The 25,658-nt window shown below is 40.6% G+C and overlaps 1 protein-coding gene across 4 annotated transcripts in view; it reads left to right on the forward strand.

Annotated features, from left to right (window-relative positions):
* The first annotated feature begins 255 nt into the window (after nucleotides 1–255).
* The window catches only part of KIF21A (kinesin family member 21A), an 85,794-nt gene continuing 60,391 nt past the window's right edge, over nucleotides 256–25,658 (forward strand). For all 4 annotated transcript variants that reach the window (XM_084206176.1, XM_084206174.1, XM_084206177.1 and 1 more), the window contains exon 1: nucleotides 256–410. In XM_084206176.1, the coding sequence (XP_084062302.1) occupies nucleotides 367–410 (44 nt within the window). In that variant the 5' untranslated portion in view covers nucleotides 256–366. The remainder of the gene's footprint in view (nucleotides 411–25,658) is intronic.

The raw sequence follows: 25,658 nt of genomic DNA on the forward strand, positions 1-25,658 counted from the left end.
GGGGCCGTGACGCACTGCGGCTGCCGCGGGCGGAGGCGCCGGACCCGGCGGGGCGGGGGCGGGGGGCCGGTGACCGGGGCCGTGGCTCGGCCCGCCGGTGGCTGACTGACAGCGCTCCCTGCCCAGGCGCTGGAAGGGCCGGGCCGGAGCGGGGCGGGAGGGGGGAGGAGGAGGGGGAGGAGCGGTGCGAACCGCCCTGCACTGCCGCGGCTCGTACCTATTCATTCAGTCACCTAAAATGGCTGGAGAGAGGAGGTGGCCGAGCAAGAGGAGGAGGTGAGGGGGGAGCCGCAGCAGTGCCCCCACCTCCTCGGCGGCCCGGCAGAGCTCCCGGCCCGGCTGCGGCCGCCCCTCGCCCTTGGCACCATGTCGGCCGGCCCGGACGAGAGCTCGGTGCGGGTGGCGGTCAGGTAAGCGGCGCTGCGGCGGGCCCGGAGCCGCGGCGCGTTCCCAGCGCCCCCCGGCCGGGCACGGCAGCCTGGCACATCTGCCCTGCTGAGAGGGGGTCGCCTCCCCTCGGCCTCTGCGGAGCCTCTTTTTCCGCACAGCAGTAGGAAATAGCCAAAGGAGAGGGGAAACCCCCCACCATTCTGAGGTCTTTCTCAGTTATTTCTCTCTAATTTTGAGCAGTGACCCTAAAAATACTCCAACTAATTATAGCCCGGTGCTGCTAGTGCTTACTCATGGAAGCAGAGCAGCCCTTGGACTGTGGCGATGCTGTTTGCATCACGGAGCTTTAGGATCCACGCTGGTATTTTTAGAAGGATAAAGGCTTTTATCCCGCGGTGGCTGTGCCTAACCTCACATACCAAAGGGATGGACTCCCGTGGGGCTGCTCGCATACATAGCAATTAGGTGTATGCAGAAGTCATGATGGGAGGGGAGCTTAAATAATTTTATAACATCAGTTAATTCAAATTGCTCTTTAATCAGAGATAAAAATCTGCTATTCATCAGTGAGCTCTTGGCTCTTCTCGGTTTTCTACGTGAAAATACTATTTTATTGTTTGAAGAGCTTCCAATTTAGCCCGTGGAGGCTTCAGTTTTCAAGATGTCTTTACATGATTGAAGCATGAAGAGAAATACATGTATATGTGCATATGTCTATGTCTGTTTGTCTGTAGGTATGTCAGTATTTGGGGTTTAATTGTGATACTGTCCATTTATTTCTTTACTTTTAAGAAGTTTCTTTATGCTGGCACACTTGGAGTATTACAACACAAGAAATCAGACCTTAGGGGAAGGTCTGTTTGTCTCAGTGGGTCCTTGGACGATCTTGCATTAGAGAATTCAAGGGTTGGTCAGGAAGACGAAGAGGGTGATTTCTTAGGTTTGTTTTGTTTTCTCTGAAGGATGCAGAAATAAGCGATGTTACTTGGTGCTAATTGTTGATACATGGAGTAGTGGGAACGGTGCAATAACATTTTCAGTAAACAGAGAAGCACCACCCCTGCCTGGTAACGTGGTGTGTATGCTGCAGTTGTTCATTAAAGTCTGATTGCAGCAGCATTCAGCAGCATTTTCTGTTGGGAGAGATGCTTTTGTGAGTGCTATCTGTTGAAGCATTTTTCACACAATGTTCAGGGAGGTACTAGTCTAAAGCATAATTAGGCTGTATTTTTAAAAAGGAAAATATGAGATAGGTGTGATCCTAAAAACAGGGTGTGTTACAGGTTTACAGACTGCTCTCTCATTTGAAGAAAATATTAAATATGTTCTGAGCCAAAAGAAATAGTGATGTAAAAGTTCATTTACAAATGCAGGGGTTTGTTGCAGCTTGGAATTAAATAAAAAAAACCTACTGGTGAAGATCCATTTGTAATTGTAGGTGTGTGGTAAGTAGATTAGGAATAATATATGGTAAAGAATTTGTAGAAGTTAATTAAAGTCACCTAGCTGTAGTTTTTGTCAACAAATCCCTAATGTTCTAAGGTATGTTTCTGCAGTATAGTTGTCTAACTAACATTTTGTGCCTGAGTGCAGTTCACTAATAATGAAGGATTGCATATTTCCTCCTGTCTCCTTTCTTCTTTTTGGCAAATTAACTATTTATGCACAAGATTTTCCCCTCTCTGTTTAGCATTCATGAACAAAAGCATACACAATAATTGTTTTTGCACCAGTAGCTCTTTGTAGATGATTTTCTTTTATTTCTGACTGTGTATTTTGTGCAGTCCTGTAATTCAACTGATTTTGCATCTCAGTGTGTATTGGTGCCATGCTGTACCGTGCATTACGAGCATTACATTCCGTGTCCTTGTTGGTTTTGCTCTTCAGCTCTTTTTGGCAACTTGAGCTCAGTTCAGTAATGATCTCTACAGTTGTGATGAATTACTCGTTGTGTTTTGTATGTATGTTTCTGAGCAAGGCTCTCTCTACAGCTGGACCAGCTTTTAGTTTGCAACCCCAGTGGTTGCAGGATACACTGCAAAGGCATGAATTTGCTTAGACTTTAAACATGGGTTACAGAGTAGACATCAGTGAAATTGTTTAGCAAATTGTTTTTCCAGAACCTGGTTGTCTCACCTAATTGTATCCAACAGGAATGAAAAATACATCATTCTCTCCAATTAGCACCAGCTTTAAGCTATCATCTTGTATGCTAATTGCTCCCCATTTTCTTCAGTGTAATCATGGGTTTGTTACTGATGAGTTCAGGTTTAGTGAAGCATGAAAGCTGAAAATAGTTTGGCAGATAATCCAGTAACTACTGTTAAATTCCCCAATTAAGGAAAGGTTTTTCTCTAGTCACCCACCACTGAAAGACTTGTGGACTTTGTGGATGATGGTGTGCAACTTTGGCAAAGAGCTTTGCTCTCCGTGTGACTCTGTGTATTGTCTTTTTTCACATAAGGTTAGAGAGCCCCCATGATAGAAGACAGTCATCTGACTTTCTTTTAAACGTGAAAAACTACCATTTTTGTAAGTCTAAAATTTATCTTGCTCTTTAAGTGTCTTTTCAGCATATGAAGACTAACTTTCTGACAAGAAGGCTATGAAATGTTATCAACATCATAGGCAACTGTTTCAAGTTCACAAAAGGATGTAGATTATAGTTTCTAACTCTTCTCTCTTGCCACTTTAGTGGTGTCCACCAGCAAAATACAGTGTCTAGGCTTGTGGTGTGTTGGGTAGATGAAGTTCTCACCTTAGATCCTCAACAGCCAGTGGTCTAGGTCTGTTACTGCACTTCAGAGCAGTATGACCCATGCAGGGGGCTGGATGGGGTCACCCAAGAAGTGTGCAGTAACTTGTACCCTTTTACCAACCAGACCTGAGCTGGGTGGCAGAAATCGAAATGGCTCCAACAGTTAGTGTCTGTCCTTGCTCCATGTAGCTTGGGGCCATTTTAGGATGTTCTAGCAGTGGTGATCTAAGAAATCAAAATTGCATTTCAGTCCTTTGCATTTTTGGATACATGTTTAACAAAAGAACTTCTGGAGAACAATAATGTTTGGCTCGGTCTAACCAGAAGTCTTGTACGGAGGACTGTACCTGATAAAGCATGGAAGGGTGTCTGTTATGTTTTCTCCATAACAGGATCCAAATAACAATGCAGAGCATTGAAAGAAATGTCTCTCTTCTAGCCCTTCAGAGGTGAAAGATGGCCTTGGTCCACTGGGAGTCAGTGGAGGCCTTGGATGTATAGATGATAAGCTTCAGTGTTGATTTGTTAGAGATGCTGTATTGAAATAGAAGAAGAAATAAGTGTGAAAAGATGAATTGCAGTACAAGCTGACCAGTAGGCAAGAGAAGATGGTCACTCTGACATGCTTGGTGACACCTCAGGGGGAGTGGACAGTAAAAGAACATAAAGTACCAGTTGGTGAAGCTGAAGAGCTTTGGCATTGGGCATGTTCTCAGGAAAGATGGAGCCCAGTTGAAACTGTGTTAATGGGCAGAACACAAAGAAGCTTCAGGGGATGGTGTTTTATAATCAGGCATATTTACTATCTGTAAAGAACAGAGTAGTTAAAGTTTCCCCTTCTCATCACCCTAGGTATGTCTGTGTGTATCTCCCTTCTTCCCTGCTTTGGTAAAAGTGCCTCACTGGTGCTGCTTCGTCTGCTGTGATTGACATCTGCTTTGTTTCATCCCTCAAGTGAAGAACAGGAGTCTCGCTGCATTCCTCCTTGTGTGTAGAGGGGCTCTGGCATCTGGGCACCCAGTTCTGCCTTGAGATGTGTAAAAAGTTTCTTTTTCATACCCATCCTGGGTGTCTGCAACGTGAAATGTTGATTTGTTTGCCAAGTATGGAAACTGTGCAAAATGTAATGGATCTACAGGTAAATGTTTTTAGTAGCAGTAGAAGTAATAAGTGCAGCTGATGAATTAAAACCGCATGGCTTCTGGTTTTCCAAAAGGGAGATGAAGTATCCTGGAAAAACACTTTGGTTATTAATTCAATTTAATGGAGATTAGAGATTTTTACAACTGAAGCTTACTGTGGCGTGGCATTAGGATACAGTGTTGACTTTTGATTGCACAAGTAGAATATGTTCATCCATTGCAAAGCTCTGCTATGGAATTCTTTTCATACCCCCTGTTGTTGAACTGTGTGATCAGTTGGTTGTCCTGTGTAGGGTTTTTTTTACTTCACTAGTTTGTGTGGGTTTTTTCCCTCCCCATGTGGAATCTGCTGTTTGTTGCCATGCCTCCCTCTACCTTTTCACATCTTTGCATTCTTCTTTTAAAGCATTTACTTTTTAAGCTTTTATAGTGAGGCTGTTTTCCTCTGTGCTAGATCCAGCTATTGTTAGATACACTAGGAAAGAAGGAACAGCATGAAAGGAACCTGTCCTTTTTAGACAAGTGTCTTTTGAAGCACTTTGATGGCGGCTGAGATTGATTTTCTTTCTTGGGCTGCTGTTGTGCAAGCAGTTACAGATGTGTTTAAGCTTCCCACCATGAATAGATCCTCAGATGCTAGATGGATGGACAGGTATGCTGTGGTATATATTATAAGCTCTGGAGATACTAGTTTCATGCTTCCCATACAGTGCTAAGCATTCTCATAAATCATTCTGTAACTAGATAAGCAACAGCAATAGACTACACTACTATCTGCTGGTTCCTTAGAAAGGACCAAGCTTTTTATTTTAATAGACAGTAATTATTTCCCATCTGTAATCAGCTGTTAAGTTTTTGGGGTTTTTTTGGGAAAATATGGTATTGATGAAGTTCAGTAGTCTGTAAGTATACAAGAATGCCCCACATAATAAAAGAGAAATTATCAGCAGCATTAAATAGCAAGCCATTGGGAAATAGCTCTTCTGCATGGAAACTGTTAATGGAAAGCTCCTGTTTCATATCTTTTTGTTAGTTTTGATGTTTTTCTTTGCTCTCTGACTTACACAAACATCCCCTTGTTCTTCTCTGAAACTCTACCCTGTTGGTATGTTTTGCATTTTAGCTGAAGAAAAGACATGGCACCATCTGCTGCTGAATTAATTCTGGTTTCATAATATCTGACTCGATCATCCATTACTGATATTGCTTGGGGCAGGCTGAAATCTGTGATCTTGCTTTCTAGGAAATAAACTTTCCTTTTCACCGCTCGTGTTGTAAGCACAAACTCATTCTTGGTTGGAGGGGAAAGAAATCCTTCTTGGACCTTTCCCTTGATGCCATGTATTCCTTGCCAAAAGATGGGTATCTTGAATTTAGGAAGAAGAAATAGCAGTGGTTGGTGAGCACCTCAGCAGTCTGCTTATGCTTTTGGATGAATTATAACTTGTCACTTCCCAAAGTTTGTTGAAGACTTGGGAGTTTGCTTTTGGAAAACCATTGAGTTAGCCACTAATTTCCATTTAATGGTGTTTGCTTTACTACTTATGATCTGTTGGCCTAGACATTCCTTTATTACTGAACTCCAGGCTTCACATTGTCAGGTTTACTGTTTGACATCTGTAAATTCTTCTGTAGTAGTTGAATGACCCTTGTGCATGGGATCAAGACAGCCCTGCTCCCTCCCTCTGCTTTCCCTTGATTTGCTTGAAGCCTTTTATAGAGTGCCCTTGCTGCCCACTCAGAGGTGGCTGTTGGAATTCCTGCTTTCATGTTAGGTTGCCTGACTACTGCTGCCAAAATCAAGCAACTTTAGGTGCCTTTTTTATTTTACAGGAAAATACAGTCTGCTGTATTTTCTACTAAATATCTGCGGTGGCTAGAGAATTTTTTGTTGTGCTAATATTATTTCCATGTAAAACACTTTCAAGAAGTGTCATTTGAACTGTGAACAAGAAAGTTTAATTAGAAATCAAACCAAATCTGAACAAGTCTAGCAAGAGTAACTACATGAGCTGTGCTTTTTTAGCTTTTTTATTATGCTCTCTTTCTTTTCTCTTGAATAGTTTTAAATTTTTTTCATTTTCTTCCTATTCTTCCTTGGGGTTTTTTTCAGGTTTGTTTTTGGTTTTTTTTTTTGGTCGGTGTTAATTTCCACTTTTCCCTAGTGAAATATATCTGCTTCAGTGTAAGGGGAGAAATGCTGACTTATTTTTCAAAAATGGTCTTGTTTGATGTGTTTTATAGCAACAAGATGCAAATGGAGAATATTGAAAAGATAAGGTTAGTGTCACAGTGAGTTCAATGCATAGAGAAAGAAAACATTCAACATGTGTTCTAAAATGTGAGAACCTGCTGATTCAGATCTTATGATTGACTAGCATAAAATATTTCCTGAATAGAATCTGAATGGAAGTAAAGAGTGAGGAGCAAGTAGCATCTGTTCCTTTATTCTAGTAGTATCCTCAGCAGATTTGGTGGAGTTGGCCACTGCTGGAGTAATTATTTTTGTGTGTAAAGAATTTTTTTTCTTTAAATCAGCTGTCAAATGCTGGTTGGGACGGTGCACCCTTTAAGCATCTTTACATCTTTAAGTCTGCCTAACAAAAATGCATGACTTATCCCTTGAGCCTGTTTGCTCTGGAGCTTCAACACAGAAAGCTGAGGGCAACAAGACCTTAGTAAAAGGTTATGATTGTTCTACTACACACAGAAATTTAGATGCATTCAAATTGAACAGTGCACTTCCATTGTTGAATTTAAAAATGGACTAAAGGATTTGTTGTCTAGGTAATTTAGTGTCTCACTGTTGGCTCTTGCATTTATGCTGCTGTAGGAACTCTGCATAGTTCAGTTGGTTAGCAAATAACTCTGTCTTGGCAGGACATTTTAAATTTAATGTAGTCTTTCCACAGTAGCTCTGGAGTACTCCAGGTTTCTTGAAATGCTTCCTGTTGGATATTGTAGCTTTGAAGGATACTTGTTTTCCTTTCCCTTTATGTTCAGCATAACTGATCCTGTAAAAGCATCAGTAAAGCAGTATTTCCCAGGTGAGTGAGAGTTTAAGGACTGCAGCATGCTGTAGCATTTCCAGTTCAACTACCAGAGCTGGACACGTGGAATGTTATTGATAATTGGACTAGACAGAAAATGTTTCCTTTTTGTGAGACATCTCAAAGTCTGACACTTTATCTTTTCTGCAGTGTTCTCTTTTGATAATGGAAGAGTTTGATCAAACACTTTTCTCTGTTTGCTGGGTATAATCTCATCTGGGGCCTTGAAAAAAGATATTCCACATCTTGAGTCAATTCTCCAACCTCTTGGTTATTATCTTTAAGCTGTGCAATTTTTAATGAGCTGGTTTTTTTCTTTCAATTTCTAATTACGTTATCCTTTGCTTAATACTGCTAAAACAAATTTAAGGTGATATATTAAGTTGGGGAGCTGCATAGCTGTGAAGTACTAATGTCAGTCAAAAAACTATATTAAGTACAGGATTTGTTAGCAATGTTGTCTAAGAAGTTATGCAAATTGTCAATAATAAGAGAAAGTACAAAAGAAGAGTTTATCCTCTAGAAATACATTGCAAATGGTGAACTACAGTCCTGTATAATTTTGGGGTCACTAGCAGGTTTGCTAGGAAATTTCTCACGCACAGTAAAACATCTAATATTGCATAAAATGTAGAAAGTGGTGTGTCTGAGTTCCTTTAAGTATTTGGAACCATGTTGTGTGTGAGACTTCTTGGAATAAAGTGATAGAAAGATGGACTTCACTTAAAATGTGTGTGTATATATTTTATTCAAAATACTTACCTAATTAACTTGGTTTTTTGAAGTCAATAATCCTTAGCATTCATTTTGTTGGACATTTTTTCCTTAAGCATGGGACTAATTGGGAGATGAGTCCAGAGACCTTTTGTATCATTCTGAGTAGCTCATTATCCCAAGGTCCTAGAGTTGCTAATCACTCTCTGTGGTATTGATTTACCAAATGCAGCAGTGCCTCTGTCTCATTTTGTGCTTGATTCTGTCATAGGACACCATCCCTGTGTGCCCATCTCCACCTGTATGAGAATATAAGAGTGCAGGTAGTAATATCTGTCTTTTTATAAATATTCTTTTCCCGCTTTCCTTTCCCCATGCTCCCCTGGCACTTTGTTTATTGTTGTCTAAGAATTATGTCATAAGATCCTCAGGCCAAAGACGTAGCTTCAAAGTAAATACTTAGGATATAAATAATACATGATGTAATATCGTGAGAAAACCAACTCTGCTAAAACACCTGAGTTAGTCATTACCTTCTATGAAAAGTCTTACTGTTAAAAATTCTATATAAGGCTTTGTTTCTCCCTCTCCTCTTCTCTCATTTCTGTGAAGAGTAAAAAAAAAAAATTATGCCTGTACCAGACTTTGATCTGGAGGAAGTAGCTGACTACTCTTTTTTTTTTTTCCTTGTCTCCTAAGCAAAAAATATATTGCTTTAGTTGTCAAGGTAAGGTTTATTTCACTCCCTAGTCTCAAATGCATTCTTTTTGAAGTCTAATCTTTAAGTACATGTGAAATAATTTTTAGACACTCTCTCTCTGTAATGTAAAGCCTTTGAATTTTTCCTTAAAATTATTATCCATACATATTACTTTGTAGACTCTAGATGTTGATACCATCTAAATATCTGTATTTCTTTTTTTAGTTAAAATTATATCATGCATGTGAATTACTGGTATATTTGGGAAAGACTGATGTGTTTAGAAAAATATTTTTATGTTGGGCTGAGGATGGCTAAGTATCTGAGTGCATGTTTTCTAGAGGTGATTGAAACGAGAAAGATTCTACTTTTAAGTGTTTGAAGAGGCTGCAGATCAGAGAGAAGGCCACCTGTTCAATCTGCATCACTTAGAGTGCAGCTTATGCTTCTGTCTAATCTGATCAGTCAGCCCATTACTCAGGAACAATAAAATTGCCATTCTGATCTTTACAAGCAGAACTCTGAGTTCAGCAGAAGTGGATTGGTGTTCAGTAAGCTCTAAAAATGAGATGAGAGATAGGACTGAATTGGTATTTGCAAGTAAACTATTTGACAGTTAAACATTAGTGTAATTAATGTTCTATTTTCTTTTTTGTACTCCCAAAGGGGCTCTGTTTGAATTGGGGCTGAATTGAATTTGCTCTTGGGGGGTGTGTCTGTGGGGTTTTTTAATATTTGTTTGTTTGATTCATTGTTTCAGTTTTGTGTTTTGTGCATGTCTTTTTTTTCTTTGTTTGCTCTCTTTCTTTCTTTGTCTTCCTCGCACAGTCTTCAAAGTGATCTACATTGGCTGGTCAACCCACTGTCTTGGCTCTGCATTTTAAAATGTTGCTGTAGATCTATTTCATTGTTGTTGTTTGCAAAGCTTGTAGGAACAGATGGACTTCTCATTGTTTTCTAAATGTCAACAAGTGTAGCCCTGGTGGGCCCTGAAGAGGAATCATGGGTTCGTCAAGGTTGGAAGGGACCTCCAAGAAACATTGTACAGCTGAGATTTTCAAACGAGAGTGCTTTGTTCTGTGCTTGCAGCCCCGAGAGTGGGGCTGGCCCAGGCTCCAGCTGATTTCCAGCTCTCACCCGCGGAGTGCGGAAATGCCTCCTCGGGAAGGGGAACTTGCATAGAATGCTGTTGACCTACATCTTGGAGCATAGTTGATTAGAAACAAAGGGCTGATGCACTCTCTGCTGCTGCTGTAGGCAAATGTTTGAGGAATGTACACATTATTCATGAGTGTGGAACAGCAGTGTTGCAGTGTAGCAAAAGAAGAAACTCAGTGTATGTAGAACCTGGAGTCTTTACAAAGGCACCAAAAATCCATTTTTTGTTCAGTGCTGCTGATGTCTAGTGGTAGGTTTTGGGTCCTGCTGCTCACAAAAAATGTGGACTGACTAAGAGGAATTGAAAATAAGCAGCAAAGGGCTCTCTTTCTAGAAAACATGTCTGGTTCCATGTGGGATCTGAGGAGTGAAGATTTGTAACATACACGTCCTGAAATACCAAGAGTCAAGTACGGAGTGGAAGGGAATAAAATGTTCTTTATGCTCAAGGTGAAGTCGATCATAGTAGATTTAAATTTCAGTAAGAAAGCAAAAGAGAGGAGATACTTGTCCCTTGTAAGGATGGATATTGTGGAATGAACAGGGAGGGAGATAAACCTGTGCTTTGTCTATGGAGATGTGAAATTGTTCCTACAGGAAACTCTTCAAAACAGTTCAGACTGGTAACTGCCAGGAAGATTTTGGATTAATTGGTTAATATTTAAATGAAATATTTAATTAAATGTTGAATTAATTAATTGGTTAATTAATTAATACTTTGGCCCAGAAAGGTAGAGTGGGTGAATAAACTCTGACATTCCCAGGTTTTTTTCCACCCCAATTGTCTGTAATTCTGTGAAGCTGAATGTGGGGTGCCGGGACCTGAATTCAGTACAATTGAATGATCCCATTCAAATGTCAGAATGTGTTCACAGAGGTGTGACAGTGTCCACATGAACAGTAAAGCCTTTCTGATTTGGAAGGGTAAGCCTAGATTAATCCAAGTTTGAAGGGACCTCAGGAGGTCATCTGATCCAGCCTGCCCCTCAAAGCAGTGTCAAAACTAAATTCAAGTGAGGTTTTGCAAAAGTTAGGTCTAGGAAAAACCTCTGAGATAGAGATTTCATTAGTGCCTTTGGGCAACCAGTACTTTACTTGTTCTCATTTTTGATGGTCAGATTTCAGCCTTATGCTGAGCTGGGAAATCTCTTGCTTTGTTTTGTGACCAGTGCCTCTTGTCTTCCCAGTGTGAACCTCAGAGAGGAGCTTGGGCCTTTTGTCTTCTCTTCTGCACTGACCGAGAGGAGACGAGGCCTGGAAGCCAAGAAGATACTGAAGAGCTCTGTGCCTATGATCTATTAGAAAGTTGAGATGTGGGGGACACCTTCAGCAAAGGGGTGCAGCCTCTTCTCCAGCTGAGTATGGTAGATCAGATGCTTGGGGGACTGACAGTCATCCCTGGTGCTGGTGATAGGGCTGCTATTAGGAGATAATGTATTGCAAGCATACACAGGGTGAAGTACAGGAGGCTTTTGTGGTTTGTTTGCATGGCTGCTGTACTCTTTCTGTGTAAAGTCTATTCATTCTCCTCATATGACCTACCCCTACCTGTTTTGAAGACTGTTTCATGGTAAATGTGATATTGCAGCTGTGAAAGCATTTGGAGTGTGATTCAGGTTGGGCTAACAGTCTTTTTTTTCCCAGCAGGAATATGTGGTGCTCACCTGTCTGCCTTTTCTCTGCCAGAGTTTAAGCTTACTCATTATTTTGACTGAGCTGACTGATGGGAATAATTACCCTCCATCATTGTTTAATGTTTCTTGGCTTTTCAGATGTGCTCTTCTCAGCCATCTTGTAGAATAATCTCTTTCCCTGTCCTGAGACAGTTCATGTTTCATTCTTCCAGTTCTTCTGGCTTGTTCAGGCAGTATCTTCTGTATGGCAGAAAGAAGTGTGCGCAGTAGTCAGTGATTTATCCCAGGAAACATGTGATATTGTTGTGAATACAACCCAAAGCATTGACTACCTTGGAGTGGTTTCTTATGACTCTTTGGAAATTATTTTTAATTTGTGCATTATCAGTTTTTGTCTTGCATATGTAGAACAGATTTTTTTTCACTTGATTTATTTATTTATTATTTGTGTATTCATAAAATGCATGTGGAGCCCTGGGCAAAGTTCACATTCAGTTTGGTTTGTATTGCTGGATATCTGCCTAGTATGTGTAAGAGCTGTCTGGTTGAAGTTCAATCTGTTTAAAACAGGAATGTATTGGTAGGCTGAGTAAAATGCTTCAAAGCTCACATCTGTGTCTCTTGAATTTATATGCTTTTGATTTCTCAGATTGTAGCTAGGAAATGCTACTGACTTCCAAATTTCATCAGATATGTCAAGGAAATGCAACTAATTGTAGTCTAGCTGGGCAACTAACTGCTCCTTTTATATGTGTGTTCTTTAATTTATACATGCAGTTTTTACCTTAAGGAGACTTCCTTTGTTCAAGGCTATATGTCTGTCCCAGGAGTGTCCAGTGGGACAGAATGCTTGCTGTGTACTGCAGTGCTGTAATGATAGATGCTCTCCTGTTTTGCCACATCCTTGGTGTAGAGGGGGATGGTCACTCCAGCACAGCAAATGTGTATGAGGTCCTCTCCTTTGCTCACAAGTAACTTGAATTGGCATCATGTTATTTTTCTGTTGTGATAATAAAGAAATAATATGTAGGAGATAGTTTTGTGTTGAAGGGGTCTGTCTCTGTTATCAGTACTGGGAATCCTCTGGATACTCTCCTGTGTGTCCAGGTGGGTGCTGCCATAGCCCTTTTATGGGTCCTTGCTTCTGTGTGCCAGGCTGAGCTAATCCGTGGTTAGGGAACACTGGCCACTTCACTTCCAAGACTGGAAATAATTAAATCATCTGTGTGACTTGTTTTAGGTATTTTTCTTCAGTACAGGGTTAAGATACAGAGTTGGAGATCCACTGCTGTTTGTAGGGCCAGCTGTGGTGTTGGAGTAACAATGAGCCTGTCTTCTGAGTGTTCCCTCAGTGCTGAGGAGACTCCTACTGCTCATTGATCTAGGTATGACTGGAGCATGAGGGTATGGTATATCTTCATTTCCTTTGGAAATAGCTGAGAAGTTTTGTTTCCAAAAGAAATGGACATTGAAAGCTCTCCCTTTAGTCCTCCACAGCTAGATAGGAATGCCAAGATAGTATAGAGCCATGGACTTTCCAGTTTCATTGTGAAGTCTGAAAGGTTCAAAGACAGCCAGAAATTGTTTCATCAAATGCATAAGTTTTTCTGGATATCCTTGTTATGTGCTATTGCATGCTTGACTTGCTCAGTTCAGGGTGCTTGTAGCTGATGCAAAAATTAGAGGAGAGCTACAGATGATACAAGGGGCTCTCTTGTGGGGTGTAGGGCTTTTTCTTTTAAAAAGTAAAAGCTATTTCTTGGCCTATTTTTTTTGCTCTTGAGTTTTGGTCTAGTTAGTTTAAATTGTTAGCTAAGGTAGGTAACAAAGGACTACACATATCAGATTTTGTTGTGGTGTGAATTTTTGTTTTTTTAAAAGCCCCAGCAAGAATTGCTAGAGGTACGGAAGTAGTTTCTGCTTTGTCAGCAAGTTTTGGTGGAGTGTCATTGCTGGGCTATTTTTCAGCTGCTGAGTCTTTGTGTTGTTCCATTTTTGCTGCTGTTGCAAGACCCCTCTGCCAACACTGTGGATGCAGATCAGAGATAAACAACTTAATGCATTGCAATGGCTGCCAGGGAGCAGAGGGCTGCAGTCTTGTTTCTCTGAACTGAAAACTCTGTGATACCTTGAGATGAGGATGGGAGTATAGGAGAGATAGAAAAGATTGTATGAATTTTTTGTCCATTCTGACACTATGACATATTGTGTAACCCCGGTCAGCTGGATTTGATTGAGAATCTAATTTTGTGTTTTGTTAAAAACACGATTGTATTTGAAGTAAAACCAGTCCTGACCTCAAATGCCAAGTCAAAGAAATCCTCTCCTTTCATTTGTGATAGGTAATCCTGCTTCCTGTCCTGAATCTTTCTCACAGTTTCAATTTATCTTGTTCCCATTCTTCAGCCACTGATCCTTGGTTCAGTGGTGGTTAACTCTAATGGTAAGTGGAGTTGGGAAATAAGCAATTTGTAGTTTTCTATGCCTTGCTAATTATTCATGTGATTGAGCTTACGTAAGGGCTGCATTACAGTTGCACTTCATTTGATGACAGAGTTCTGTATTTCTGTGTAAACAAAAGTCAAGTGATAAGGCATGGGCAGTCAGAGTCTATAGTTGAAACCAGGGAGAAAACAAACTTTCCTAGGAGGATCTTAAGGTCATACTATCTGCTTAGCTGTCGTGTTTCTTAAAAAAAATCCCCACAAACAATAGCAAAAAACTTCCATAAAAACCCAGTCCTGACAGTATTTTATTTAAAAAACTTCTTAAAAGCTGAAAGAGCCTTCTTTGCTATCTTTCTTGCCTTAGCCTTTCTTCAGATTCAGTGGTGAAATCCCTTAAAGCATACAATTAACAGTTTGGATAGCATGATGTAGCAAAATACTAAAATTTTACACGGCACGGAATTTTCTCTCTTTGATACAAATTGTAAAAGTAGACTGTCTTAGAAAAAAAATTAAGTAGCTGTTTTGGAGAAACCTGTAAATTCCAGGGGAAAAAGTATTGATCTATTGACCCCCTCTTAAGACTTTTTTGATACTGGCTGACAATGTCTGTAAACCACCAGTTACCTTAACAAATTTTGTGTAAATATTCCATTTTTCTTTCTAAATATCTGGTACCATAGCATATGCTGGAGTAAATGGCCTTTTACCTCTTTTCTCCATCCTTCAAATGTTGTCAGTAGTACTAAGAAAAATTTAAGTGGAAACAAGGTTGCCCAAAACACTAGAGCTTTGTTATTGTGGAATGATCTTTTCCCTTTTCCCTCTTTCCCTTTTTGCTGTAAGAGCAGGGGTGGTAAGTGGTGGAAGCTGAATGCAGCCATGGAGTGGAAGTCAGAGGTGTGGGAGGCTGCTGCCTGATTCATAGCAGTTGGCAATGCAGAGTTTGTAGCTTGTGCTAACATCCAGTCTTCTGGCTTCATGGTGCTGGTGAGGAAAACTACCTGAAACAGCTGTAAAGTTATGGATTATTATAGAGACATATCTGTCTGTAGCTTTTAATAAATGTGTGACCCATTGTGAAAGCTTTATATAAGCCTCAGTGTAATTCCCTCCCTGGCCTTGAGGCACTACCAGTGTGCCATTCACACACCATTGTGTCTGAACTCAGAGTTTCCCATTTCCCGGTGAAGTTCCTTCTTAGCTCCTGGTAAACCTTGTGAGCACTCCCTTTGTGCTCTGTCCTCTTAGGTCTCATTTAAGCCAAAGAAGCTTCTCTGTTGTCTGATGTTAAGGGCTTGGAGGAATGAGATGCTTGGTCACAAATTTTGTGGCAGGTCTCAGTTGGTTTACAGATCAGGACTACAGCGAGACAGTTACCGTAAACTTAAATTTCTAAGGCAATTTGAAACAGTTAATATATGAATACTTAATTTGAAAGCATCTGTGCTCCCTATAGTGAATGGGGGACTATGAACTCTGACGCAAACCAGAAGTGATTTGCATTGATGATTTCTGAGAGCAGCTGGGAAATGCCTGATTTAGAAGTATTAGTTGCCAAGAAGAGCTGATTTAATTGAGTCAAGGCAAAAGAAATGGGTTTTGACCTTGAAGCAGCTCGTCAGGGCAGACCTTACCTTATGTCCCCAAGGAGCTGTGGCCAAGCATTCAGCAGATAGAGATGATCCCAGGATCAGGTGTTGCTGCTTTGTGTGCATTGAAGCTGAGGGAGACTGGCAGGGCAGTGCCCAGGCCAGCAGCTGCCCACAGTGGAGAACTGTTCCAGAAATGGAGTCAGAGCCTCCCAGGCCTGTGATGTCAAATGGAGATAGTTGCTTTCAATTTGTGTGACCTACCCTGCTGCATGATTTTTTTTTTTTTTTTGTGGTTGTTTTGTTTGTTTTTGTGAAGTGACTTTGCATTAATAGATTTGGATTTCTGGTTGGATTTGTAATCTTATCAGGGAACCTGAGCTGTAATGAAAAATTAGGCCTACAGCTAGGGCATGAAGCAGAAAGTGCTTAGCCTTGCTGTTAGGCCAGCATAGATAATGGCTGTCTAAAGCAGCTATAAGTAGCAGGGCAGTAATTGGTTCTTTATAAACTTTATTCAGAGTGTATGCCATGATTCTCGTGCAGTTTACATTGTGCTGCGTGACCAGGGTGCACTTGTTTCATGGATGTGCTCTGTCCTGGAGCTATTATTTTGGTGAAATGTACCAGTATTAATACTAGTGGTAATTCCAAACTCTAAGCTTGCTAATGCAGCAAGGTCTGCATGCCAGTAGCAATTAAACCAGGAGAATGACTGTATTTCCACACTGAATTTGTTTAGCCTAGGCAACAAGGAGCTCCTACCTGCCCTAGTGTGGAAGCTAAATAGTTACAAAAACACACAGGCTTTTCTATTTTATGTATTATCAAAAGTGAAGAATATGAAACCAGCCCATGCTTTTCTGATGAGGTAGCAAAGCATTCTCTTTCCCTTTCCCTTAGGTTAAAATCTCCAGTGATATATCGGATATTGTAGTCACTATTTATATAGTGTCATGTAAGCCCTTCTGAACTCAGTGAAAGGCTCAGCATGTGAAATGGCAGCAGCTCAGCCTGAGCACAAGTGTTGTTGCAGAGGAGACCTCTCTTGCTTCTAGCTTTGGGATGTGAATTTTTGTGTGAAACTAGCTTTCCTGTGAGGTTCCAGATTCCAGTGGATTTCTTGCACAGGGGATGTTGAATTAGGCCCTGATAGAGCAGTACCAACTCCAAACTTACTTCACCAGTCAACTGTGATAAATCCCATTCTTTTGACTTCTTGCGTTACTTAAGCTCCAGTTATTTCAGCCTTCTACTGGTATTCCATATAAATGTTAAATACTCTCTTGCTAATTTTTTTTCCCTGTCCCCTCTCCACCACATCTGAAAGTCAGCCTGCATTTAGCTGAACAAAGGATTATGGCCTGTAGATAACCCAAGTTTTGCAGCTGGTGAAACTTCTGGAGAATGTTGTTTAGAATGAATCCTTCAGTTTGTGCCTGAAATGCTCTCAGAAAAAGAGCATCCAGCATTGTACTGGGCAATATGTTTGAAGCACGGCTCAGTGTAGGGAAAATCTACTTACTGAACTTTTAGTGTAGTTTCCTGTATTGTCCTGATTTTAACTAAGTGTTTCAAGCCAAGAAGGAGCAGCAAGATAGATTTAGAATGCAGCTTAATACAGAGTACAGTGTCATTGCATAGGACGAGAAGGATGGAAAAATCTGTTTGGTGCTGTTGCTGCTGATTTGAATGATTTTGCAGCCTTGCTAAATAGAATGAATAGATAGAAAGTAAATAATTAAAATTGAGGCTTGACATTCAGACATAAAACAGCATGTAGCTGAAACAGCTTGACTGGAGAAGGTGGATAACATTGTTTCTTTCTGTTTTGCAAGTTTGAAAACAGACAGCACTAAATAAAGCAAGTGAGTTATTTTTCCTTACTCCAGAGTTAGGATTTACCAGCTCAGAGCTTTCAGTCACTGCTTGAACAGTCTACCTTCTGTTTTGGAACAGAGCAACTTCTGTTCATTAGAAACAGTCAACAACAAATATGAAGAAATTTTCTGCAGTTTGCTTTGGAACTGGGTGTATCGGGTGTTATGGATACAACGTGGTTTTTGTGTTGATTTTTTTTTTTTTTTTTGAAGGCGTGGCAGAAAAGTCATACAGTGGTTTTTGTTCCAGGAATATTGCTTTGAAAGTTACCAGTGTGAAGGCAGTATTCAGCACAGATTATTAAAGCTCTGTTTTTAGCTGCCTTGTCCCATTGTGAAGTCTCTGGTTATTTTATTAGTGTTAGCTAAGCAGTCATTTCAGTAATGATTAATGGCAACTTGAACTTTTTTTTAAAACTGACCTGACCCTGCTGTTTTTTTGTTTTATTATTTAACTGTAATTACTTCTGAAGTAGCTTGTAGCTTTACCTATAGGTATGTTGATAACTCTGTGCTTGTTTTGAGTTGGTGAAATGTAATTATTGGACTTGTGGCTCAGAGGTGTGAAGCAACCAATTGCCCTAAACTTGAGAATATACAACTGGGAATGCCCTGCCCTAAACTTGAGAATATACAACTGGGAATGCAGTGTTCTGTATGGAGGGGAAAAAATGAAAACAATTTTCAGGGCTACAGTAATCTTGCCATGAAGATGTAGTGATTTGTGTGCTGTAGCTATAAGAGGTGGGAGCATAAGTGAATATGTGTGAGTGTTTAAAAAGGAAAGGGAAGTCTGGGTAAGGGAGGCAATTAAGAGTTCTTTGCTGCAGACATAGCAAACCTTATAACTTTGTTTAAAAATAACAGAGTACCTATTTTTAAAAGCTAGGCTGCTTGGAAGAAGTAGTGAACTTCTAGAACAAACAACTGAAGAGCAAGAAATTGAATGAAGCCTAGTATGGGCATGGCTGACAATTATTTGGTCATCTGGATAGCCTTGCATTACATCAGTTCTTTGCTCTATTAAAGAAAATTATTTTTCTATTGTGAATAAACACTTTTTTTTTTCTTGCTTATTTCTGAATATGTTTGTGGTACTTATCAATGCTTTTAAGAAATCAAGGATAAGTTGTAATGTGAGGAAGTTCCCGAATGCATGTTCTTATTCTTAAAAGATTTCACTTAATTGCATTAAATAATTGTATTTTTAAGTTATTTATTTGACTTTGCTGATAAATCTTTTTGTATGTGAGGGTGTGCAAAAATAATGTTACTGCTCTGCAAGATGGAATTTTCAACTTTTGAACCAGAAATCCACTGTCATTTCTGTGCCTTTATGTGGGCATTTTTGGGTCATTTGCTGATGTCATGATGCTGCTGGCAATGTTTTTGAAACCAGCTGTCTCACAAAATTGTGCTTTTAGTAAAGTTTGACTCTGGTAGTTAAGCATTAGTTACAAGTGTGCTTTCTAAAAAGAGTTGACACCAATCACATTTTTGTTGACTGATGTACTTTTTGCAGGTTTAGTGTATTTGTATATGTTGGGCTGATTGCTTCCTGGCATACAAGAGGTATCCAAATTATCTCAAAATCCCTGAGCTGTAAATGTGACTGAATTTAGGTTTGGATGTACTCAAGACATCCAAAGACAGTGGTTTAGTGGTTTTTGTGGTTTAGTCTTGTTTGATGTAGCGGATGTCTGTTGTTGGATTTTTTTGGCTTTGTTTAGGTTTTTGTTTTGTTTTTAATTCTTTGCCCTTTTCCCAGTTGGACCTAAATAAACATTATTCTGTAGCTTGGTAAGGCAGCAGTGACTACAGTGGTTTGGGTGGTTGGCTACCCTATATTCACCACATTACTTTTGACAGTGCATTACTTTGTCAGCTGAATTCTGACACTAACATTTCTGGAAGCAAAGTGTCTCTAAGATCCTGGCAGCACTTGTTATCCTGGCTCGGGGATGCCAGGCTGCTGGGCTGTGCATTCTTCAGAAAGGCTTCTTTAATTTTTTTTTTTTTAATTTTTTTTTTCATCTGAATTTACTTATACTGGTATTTGTTTAGCACATGTAAGCTCTGTTAAGCATTCAGTCATGCTGCAGAGAGTTGCTACAGGAAGTGTATTCCTTTTCCTGCTGCTGCTGCCCTTGTTACATAATTAGTACCAGGCTCTGGTAAGCTTTACCCAGGCAGCGACAGCCACTCCTCACAGCTGTGAGCCCCAGAGCAGGAATGATGAGGTTGCTGAGTTTCATGCTAAAGCTATATTTTAGAGGATAAAAACCTCCATAATTTGCAAAAGAAATATAGGGTGTCATTCTTTCTTTTGTATGTAGTGGCTTTCTTCATGAGTCCTTGCCCTCAGAAGGATAAACTTGCTGGCTTAATTTGCCTCCTGTATCCATGAGGGCCATAGTTGTAGACACTGATCTGGGGACACACCAAAAGACCTTTATTTTCCCTTTTCTCTTGAATTTGTGACCTCTATGTTCTTTTAATGTTGTAATCATCAGGTACTATTGCCATAAATTTTTCATAATAGTAATCTGTACTAGTCTTCATTATTATAAGTGCTAGTGATTGATGTGAAATTGATTGATTTCACCGCCAGTGAAATGAAGATGGTGTTTCATACTTCTGTGCATGAGATTTATAGTCATAAAAGCTAAAATGTATTTTTTAATAGAAACCTTTAATTTACAAGAATCAAATGCAGTCATTGTAAGAGGGATAGATTTAATATGCAATTTAAAGGCAGTATTGTCCTTAATTTGATTTGTGCATATTGGACTTGGTATATAAATACATGTGGAGCACAGCCATTCATCAAATTGCAGACTAGTTGAACCCTCTGGTAAATGACAGTTCTAGTGATCAGGAGCAGCCATCCAAATCCATAGCCACAGATGGCTCTGCTTCCCTGAGTAAATGTTTTGATTATAGTTTGACTTGATTGTGTATTTCTTTTGTTGGTTCAGAAGACATTTCTTTGATTTCTGATTGACCTTTTGGAAATGTTGGGTTCCCAGACCACCTGGGGAAACCTGTTGTTCGTGTCTGAGCCAAGTATTTGGGATGTCTCTGCTTTCTGCCAACTGTGGGAGATGTCCTCAAGTGCAGTGTAAACAGACAAAAAGCTGAAAGTGTACACAGGGCTTTCTAAGACTGAAAGCTACCTCTCAAATGAAAGCTGAAATGACCTAGTGCCTTCTGGAGTTCCTTTTTTCCCTCTTATTTAAAGGTGGTAAGGGTTCTCAGGGATTATATTTTCAGAGTTAATCCTTAGAGGAGAGTAGCTAGTGAGTGACCTGTTTATTTCAGTGCATGTTCACATGTTCCATACAGCATGGTGACCAGAGCTTGAGCTAATGCCAGTCACACTGCAGTGCAGCTGAGTGCTGGGCTTCCTTGTGCAGCAGAAATACTTATTTTTGCTTCTTACTCTCAAGAATGACTGGTTCATGCTCCCTGATGGGGAAGGGCAGTTGCTTGGGGCTAATCAGCCAAGTGGAGATCAGGTGATTGTAGTCCCTGTCAGCCCCAGAGTGCATTTGACCCTTTCAGCACCAAAGCATGTTTGACCCCTGATTGCTGTGACCGAGGTCTCTATTCTGCCACTTCATTGCATGATACAGGCATGTCTGCATTCCTGTACGGTATGAAATTAATTTAGAGTTTTACTTTTAGGAAGGTCTAACTCCTTCTTTCATTTCTTGCTCATAAACCATAAATACTTCAAGTCTTAGTTCATAAGTTATACTTTGCTGCTTTTGTTTAGCTCTCATTTTATCTATGATATTGTGCTATTATCTCTCTCCTACCTTTCTGAGAGGGGTGACACATATAACAGTAGATGTTAAGAAAACCAAGGCAAGTAGCACAATAGAACAATTTAAAAAAAAACCCTGTTTGCCTTTGGAAAAGGCACTTCTGTTTGGCTTTACTCAAACTGCACTTGGATCTGGAGGTGTGCCAGTCCTGTGCTTGGCAGGTATATGGAAGCTTATGGTAGTGCAACTTTTTCATCAGAGATGACCTTGTCTTGAAGTAGAAATAACCCAGGCCAGTACAAACCCTGCAATACAGTTCTCCCTTCTCTCTCTTGAAAGCCAAATTTTTCTCAAAAGTTGTGGACTTCTTTGCTCACTAGAGAGTAAATTAGTTCACAATAAAACCACACAAAGAAGGTTTGTGTGAATGCGTGCATTCATGTTATCAGGGAGGATGCTGGAGGTCTTCTGGAGGATCTGCTGTCCCTCCTGTGGGGATGGTGTGAGGAAGGAAGCATGCAGAGCAGTAGGAATTATGTGAGAGCAAGCCTGGGTATTTCCCCTCTGCATTTTCTCTTCCTAGCAAAAGTGTGGGGCTGTGCCTGCCAGTCTGGGGATGCCATCTGTGTTGCACAGCCTGCTTGGCTGTTACAGAATTGCACAAGAATTAATCTGAAATCACACTGCTGAGCTGTGTCCCGGCCGTGGTGGCTGTCTGGGGATGCAGCTGTTGTATGGCTCTTCAGGCACCAAGGCAAGCTTGTGGAACTGCCTCAGCCTGGCACTGCCAATGTCATCTCCAGCTAATGGGTATGGGAGCTGACCAGACCCAAGCTACTGAAAAGGGTAATTGTTTCGTGAAATTAAATTTGTGTGTAAAAATAAAAAAAAATTATTGAGGAGGTAGAGTTTGAGCGTATGAGAGAACTGGACAAATCTAATTATGGCAGTGGTATATTTCCTCAATTTAATTTCGTTCTGGTTTTCCATGTATTGCTTTCTCATTAAATACAAACTGGAAGTGACAGTTTGCAGCACTGGAACAAAATATTTTCTGCAGAAGTTTTTGAATAGAATTTTTTTTTGCTTGCATTTCGCTTAGCTGTTGAAAATGTTATACCTCAGAGCCCATTTGGTAATTTTGTTGCTGGGTGTTTTAAGTTAAGGCTTAGTCGATACATTTAATGGCTACACATGGTTTGAAGGGATGCTAATACCTTTTTATCAATATCTTAATAGGACTTTGGAGTAAAATCTGGACCATGTAGGTCCTGCTTAAGCTTTTGTCACAGTCCTTACTACAGTTTCAAAAAAATATCCCAGACTGTTTCAGGAGGTTTTATTTCTGGTATTGTCAATTGTACAGTTGCCATTGTATCGAAATGCCTTTAGACCCCAAGAAGTCTTCAGGGACATCAAGTAGGTAAGTGTTAGTGCATGTGCAAAACATCTGCCTGACTGGTGCTTGCCAGGAGGTGTAAGTTTAGGCTGAGGACACCTGGGCTCTGGGCACACACCTGCTGGCAGCCCTGGGCTCGTTCTGGACCGTGGCAGCTTTAGAGGAGCAGCGATGGGAGCAGTGCCCAAGTGTTAGGTAAGAGCCATGGAGCTGCATTCAGTGCTGCTTGCCCTGGCTGGGTGACTGCTGTGTGCCTGGGACAGCTTCCTGGGGTGGGAGCTGACCCATGGCAGGGGGACTTGGCCATGTGCTGGGGGGGCTCAGGTGCTGAGCCATGTCTCATGTGGTCACTGTCATCTGTTAATTGCATGTCCATTTTTCCATCTTGATGCCAGTACATGTAATACCAGTGATTGATGCCATCACTAGGGAGTTACACCATTAGTGATGCCACCATTCAGAAACTCTCTTGGTGACAGTTGCTTGTACAAGCCTAAAGATCTGTTCCTGCACCCTTTTTGCTGTCTTAACAGGAGATAAACCTGGAGTTTCTCATATGCCGGATCTTTTTGTATCCTTAAAGCTCCTTGAGAGGTGTAGTTGAGATGAGTGCATTCAGACATTATAGTTGTGGTCTCATTTGAAAGTGTTGCTAATCACAGAGCAAGATTCCAGTGCGTGCAAGCAAAAATACTGAAAAGTTTATGCAAGCCTAAGTATCAGGTGTCTTTTGAGATGAAACCTGCTTAGCTTTCTTTACTCCCTGCTTGCTCTGAAGGGAATTTAATGGGAGTGATTTGATGAGTGTAAATTTGAGGGAGTAGTAAGGTGAAGGAATTCTGATGCTGAAGTAAGAGTTGGAAGCTGTTTTCTTCTGGTTTTGGGCAGTTTTTTTCTGTTTCCCAGTTCGTATTGCCTGCTACACTTCACTAAGTATTTTATTAGCTGTTTCTGGATTTAATGTTTCATATACCCACATGTGAAACTTAATTGTGTAAAATTTAATAGGCTTAGTGTAGTAAGAGAAGTATTGGAGGGCCTTGGGTTTACAGGTTAAGTTGTTTCCTGCTCAGCATAGCACGTGGTTTGAATTTATGCTGTTCTGAGCAAGGTGAAAACAGCCCTTGCCCCACAGAGCCTTTTTAATGAAAAAGAGCTTTTCATGGGGCTTCAGAGTAATCTTTTCTTTCCAACACACAGCTTCTGGATAGTCATTGCAGTCTGAAAGATTAACCTATGATTATTTTTTTCTGCTTTGCTTCCTATAAAATGGGAATAATTTGATTCTTTGCCCTTTTTAGATCAGTCATGGAAGTTCTTGTGTGCTTACTGCTGTTAGAGGTGCTGAGAAGGCTTATGGTAAACACTTTGATTATTACCCTTTGGTAGAGCTTACAGTTCTTCTCATGGAGATGCAAATCTAAAAAAATCTCTGGTCTTGTTTAGTATATGAAATAAGATTAAGGGGTGGCACGATCATAGATGGTTAGAGATTGCTTGGGTAAAATTAAATAATAGAGAGTTTTTTAAATAAAGAGGCACAGAGGTTAGTGTTTAGCAGTGAAAAGGGGTGTGTGTATGTATACATATACTTCCTTATATATGCATATAGTTATTTATGTAAATAATACATATTTATATTTAGATCACTGGGACAACTTTTCATCCCTAGAAGTAAATTTAGGATGTTTTTCAAAGAGATATTATGATATTATCTAATTTAAACAGGAATCAATTCTGTAGAGTCTGATGTCTTGCATAACACAGGGAATTGGTCTGATGATGACTGTAGTCCCTGAACTGCATTATCTGAGCCTGTTCTAGCTGACAATACTTTTAGCAGAGACATTGTGCCCCTGCTCTACTGAGGGATTAGTTCCAGTACAATACAGTGCATTACTGTGCAACTGCTGGCTGCTTTAGCACTCCCTAATTTGCCAACTTGTCCCAGTGTGCTGAGGCAGGAGAGATTTAGGGGATTAAGTTTCATGTGTGTGGCCTGGAGGTGCTGCAAAGTACACGCAAACAAGAATTGGGTGTGTTCATGCTTTGGAGAGGAGCAGAGGGAAGGATGGAAAGCAAAATGTTGTTTGGGAAGTTGCCACATCTAAGGAGGTGTGATTGGAAATAGGTAGAAAACACCTGATTGTCTGCAATTAAGAGAGTAGCCTGAAAAACAGGTGGGGTAGGGCCATGTAGAAGACAAAATGGGTGAAGTCAAATTGGTCCTGGAGAAAAATCTCAGTGGCAGACTGCCAGACCACAGGCTGGGCAAGGAGAGGTGACCAGAATGAACTTTCACATTTTTAAAGTGTGGGCGCTGCCCGCTTTGCTGACAGAAGTGACCACATGAGGACGTGAGAGTGGAAAATGTTTGACTGTATGGAGAAAGTGATTTTTTCCTTTCTCAATTCATGTGTGGGATGGAGAAGAAGGAGATGTTCCTATAGGAGATGTTCCTATAGCTGGAACTGAATCTGACTTGTATGAGGACTTCTGTTTGCTGGACCACACATTCAGTGCAAACAGTAAGACTGTGAGAGTCTTGAGGTTTGGGTGATGCAATCACATTGTTTCTAAGTGGCCAGAAATCAGGTGGAAGGGGAGGAATCTCTTGCTTCATTGAGGGCATCACATTAGCTTAGTGGTAAGCTTAGCAAGAGAGCTGTATTAGACTTCAGAGCATGAAGTATCCCTTGAGGAGACCTCAGGTTGGGTGATGAAGGTTTCTTGTCTGCACATCTCTTTTGGGGAGAAGATGTCATTCAAACAGGATGCAGTCATGATCTGTCTCTGCTACCTCTCAGCTCCATAGCAGAGTGGGACATTGTGTAAGACCAGTGACAGAATGAGAAGGGAATCTGTCTTTGGCATGAAGCTTCCCTGCTGTGGTGAGACTTGCTATGTTTTTCCTTCGTGTTGCCTAAGTGCTGGTGAAATGCTGCTTTTTCTCCTAGCACTGCCTTCAGATTTAGAGGTGAGTTAGGGAGGAAGGACACCATTATCACCACTGGATCTCTGAGT

The sequence above is a fragment of the Fringilla coelebs genome (assembly GCF_963513975.1).
Source record: "Fringilla coelebs genome assembly, chromosome: 5".
Taxonomy (NCBI): domain Eukaryota; kingdom Metazoa; phylum Chordata; class Aves; order Passeriformes; family Fringillidae; genus Fringilla; species Fringilla coelebs.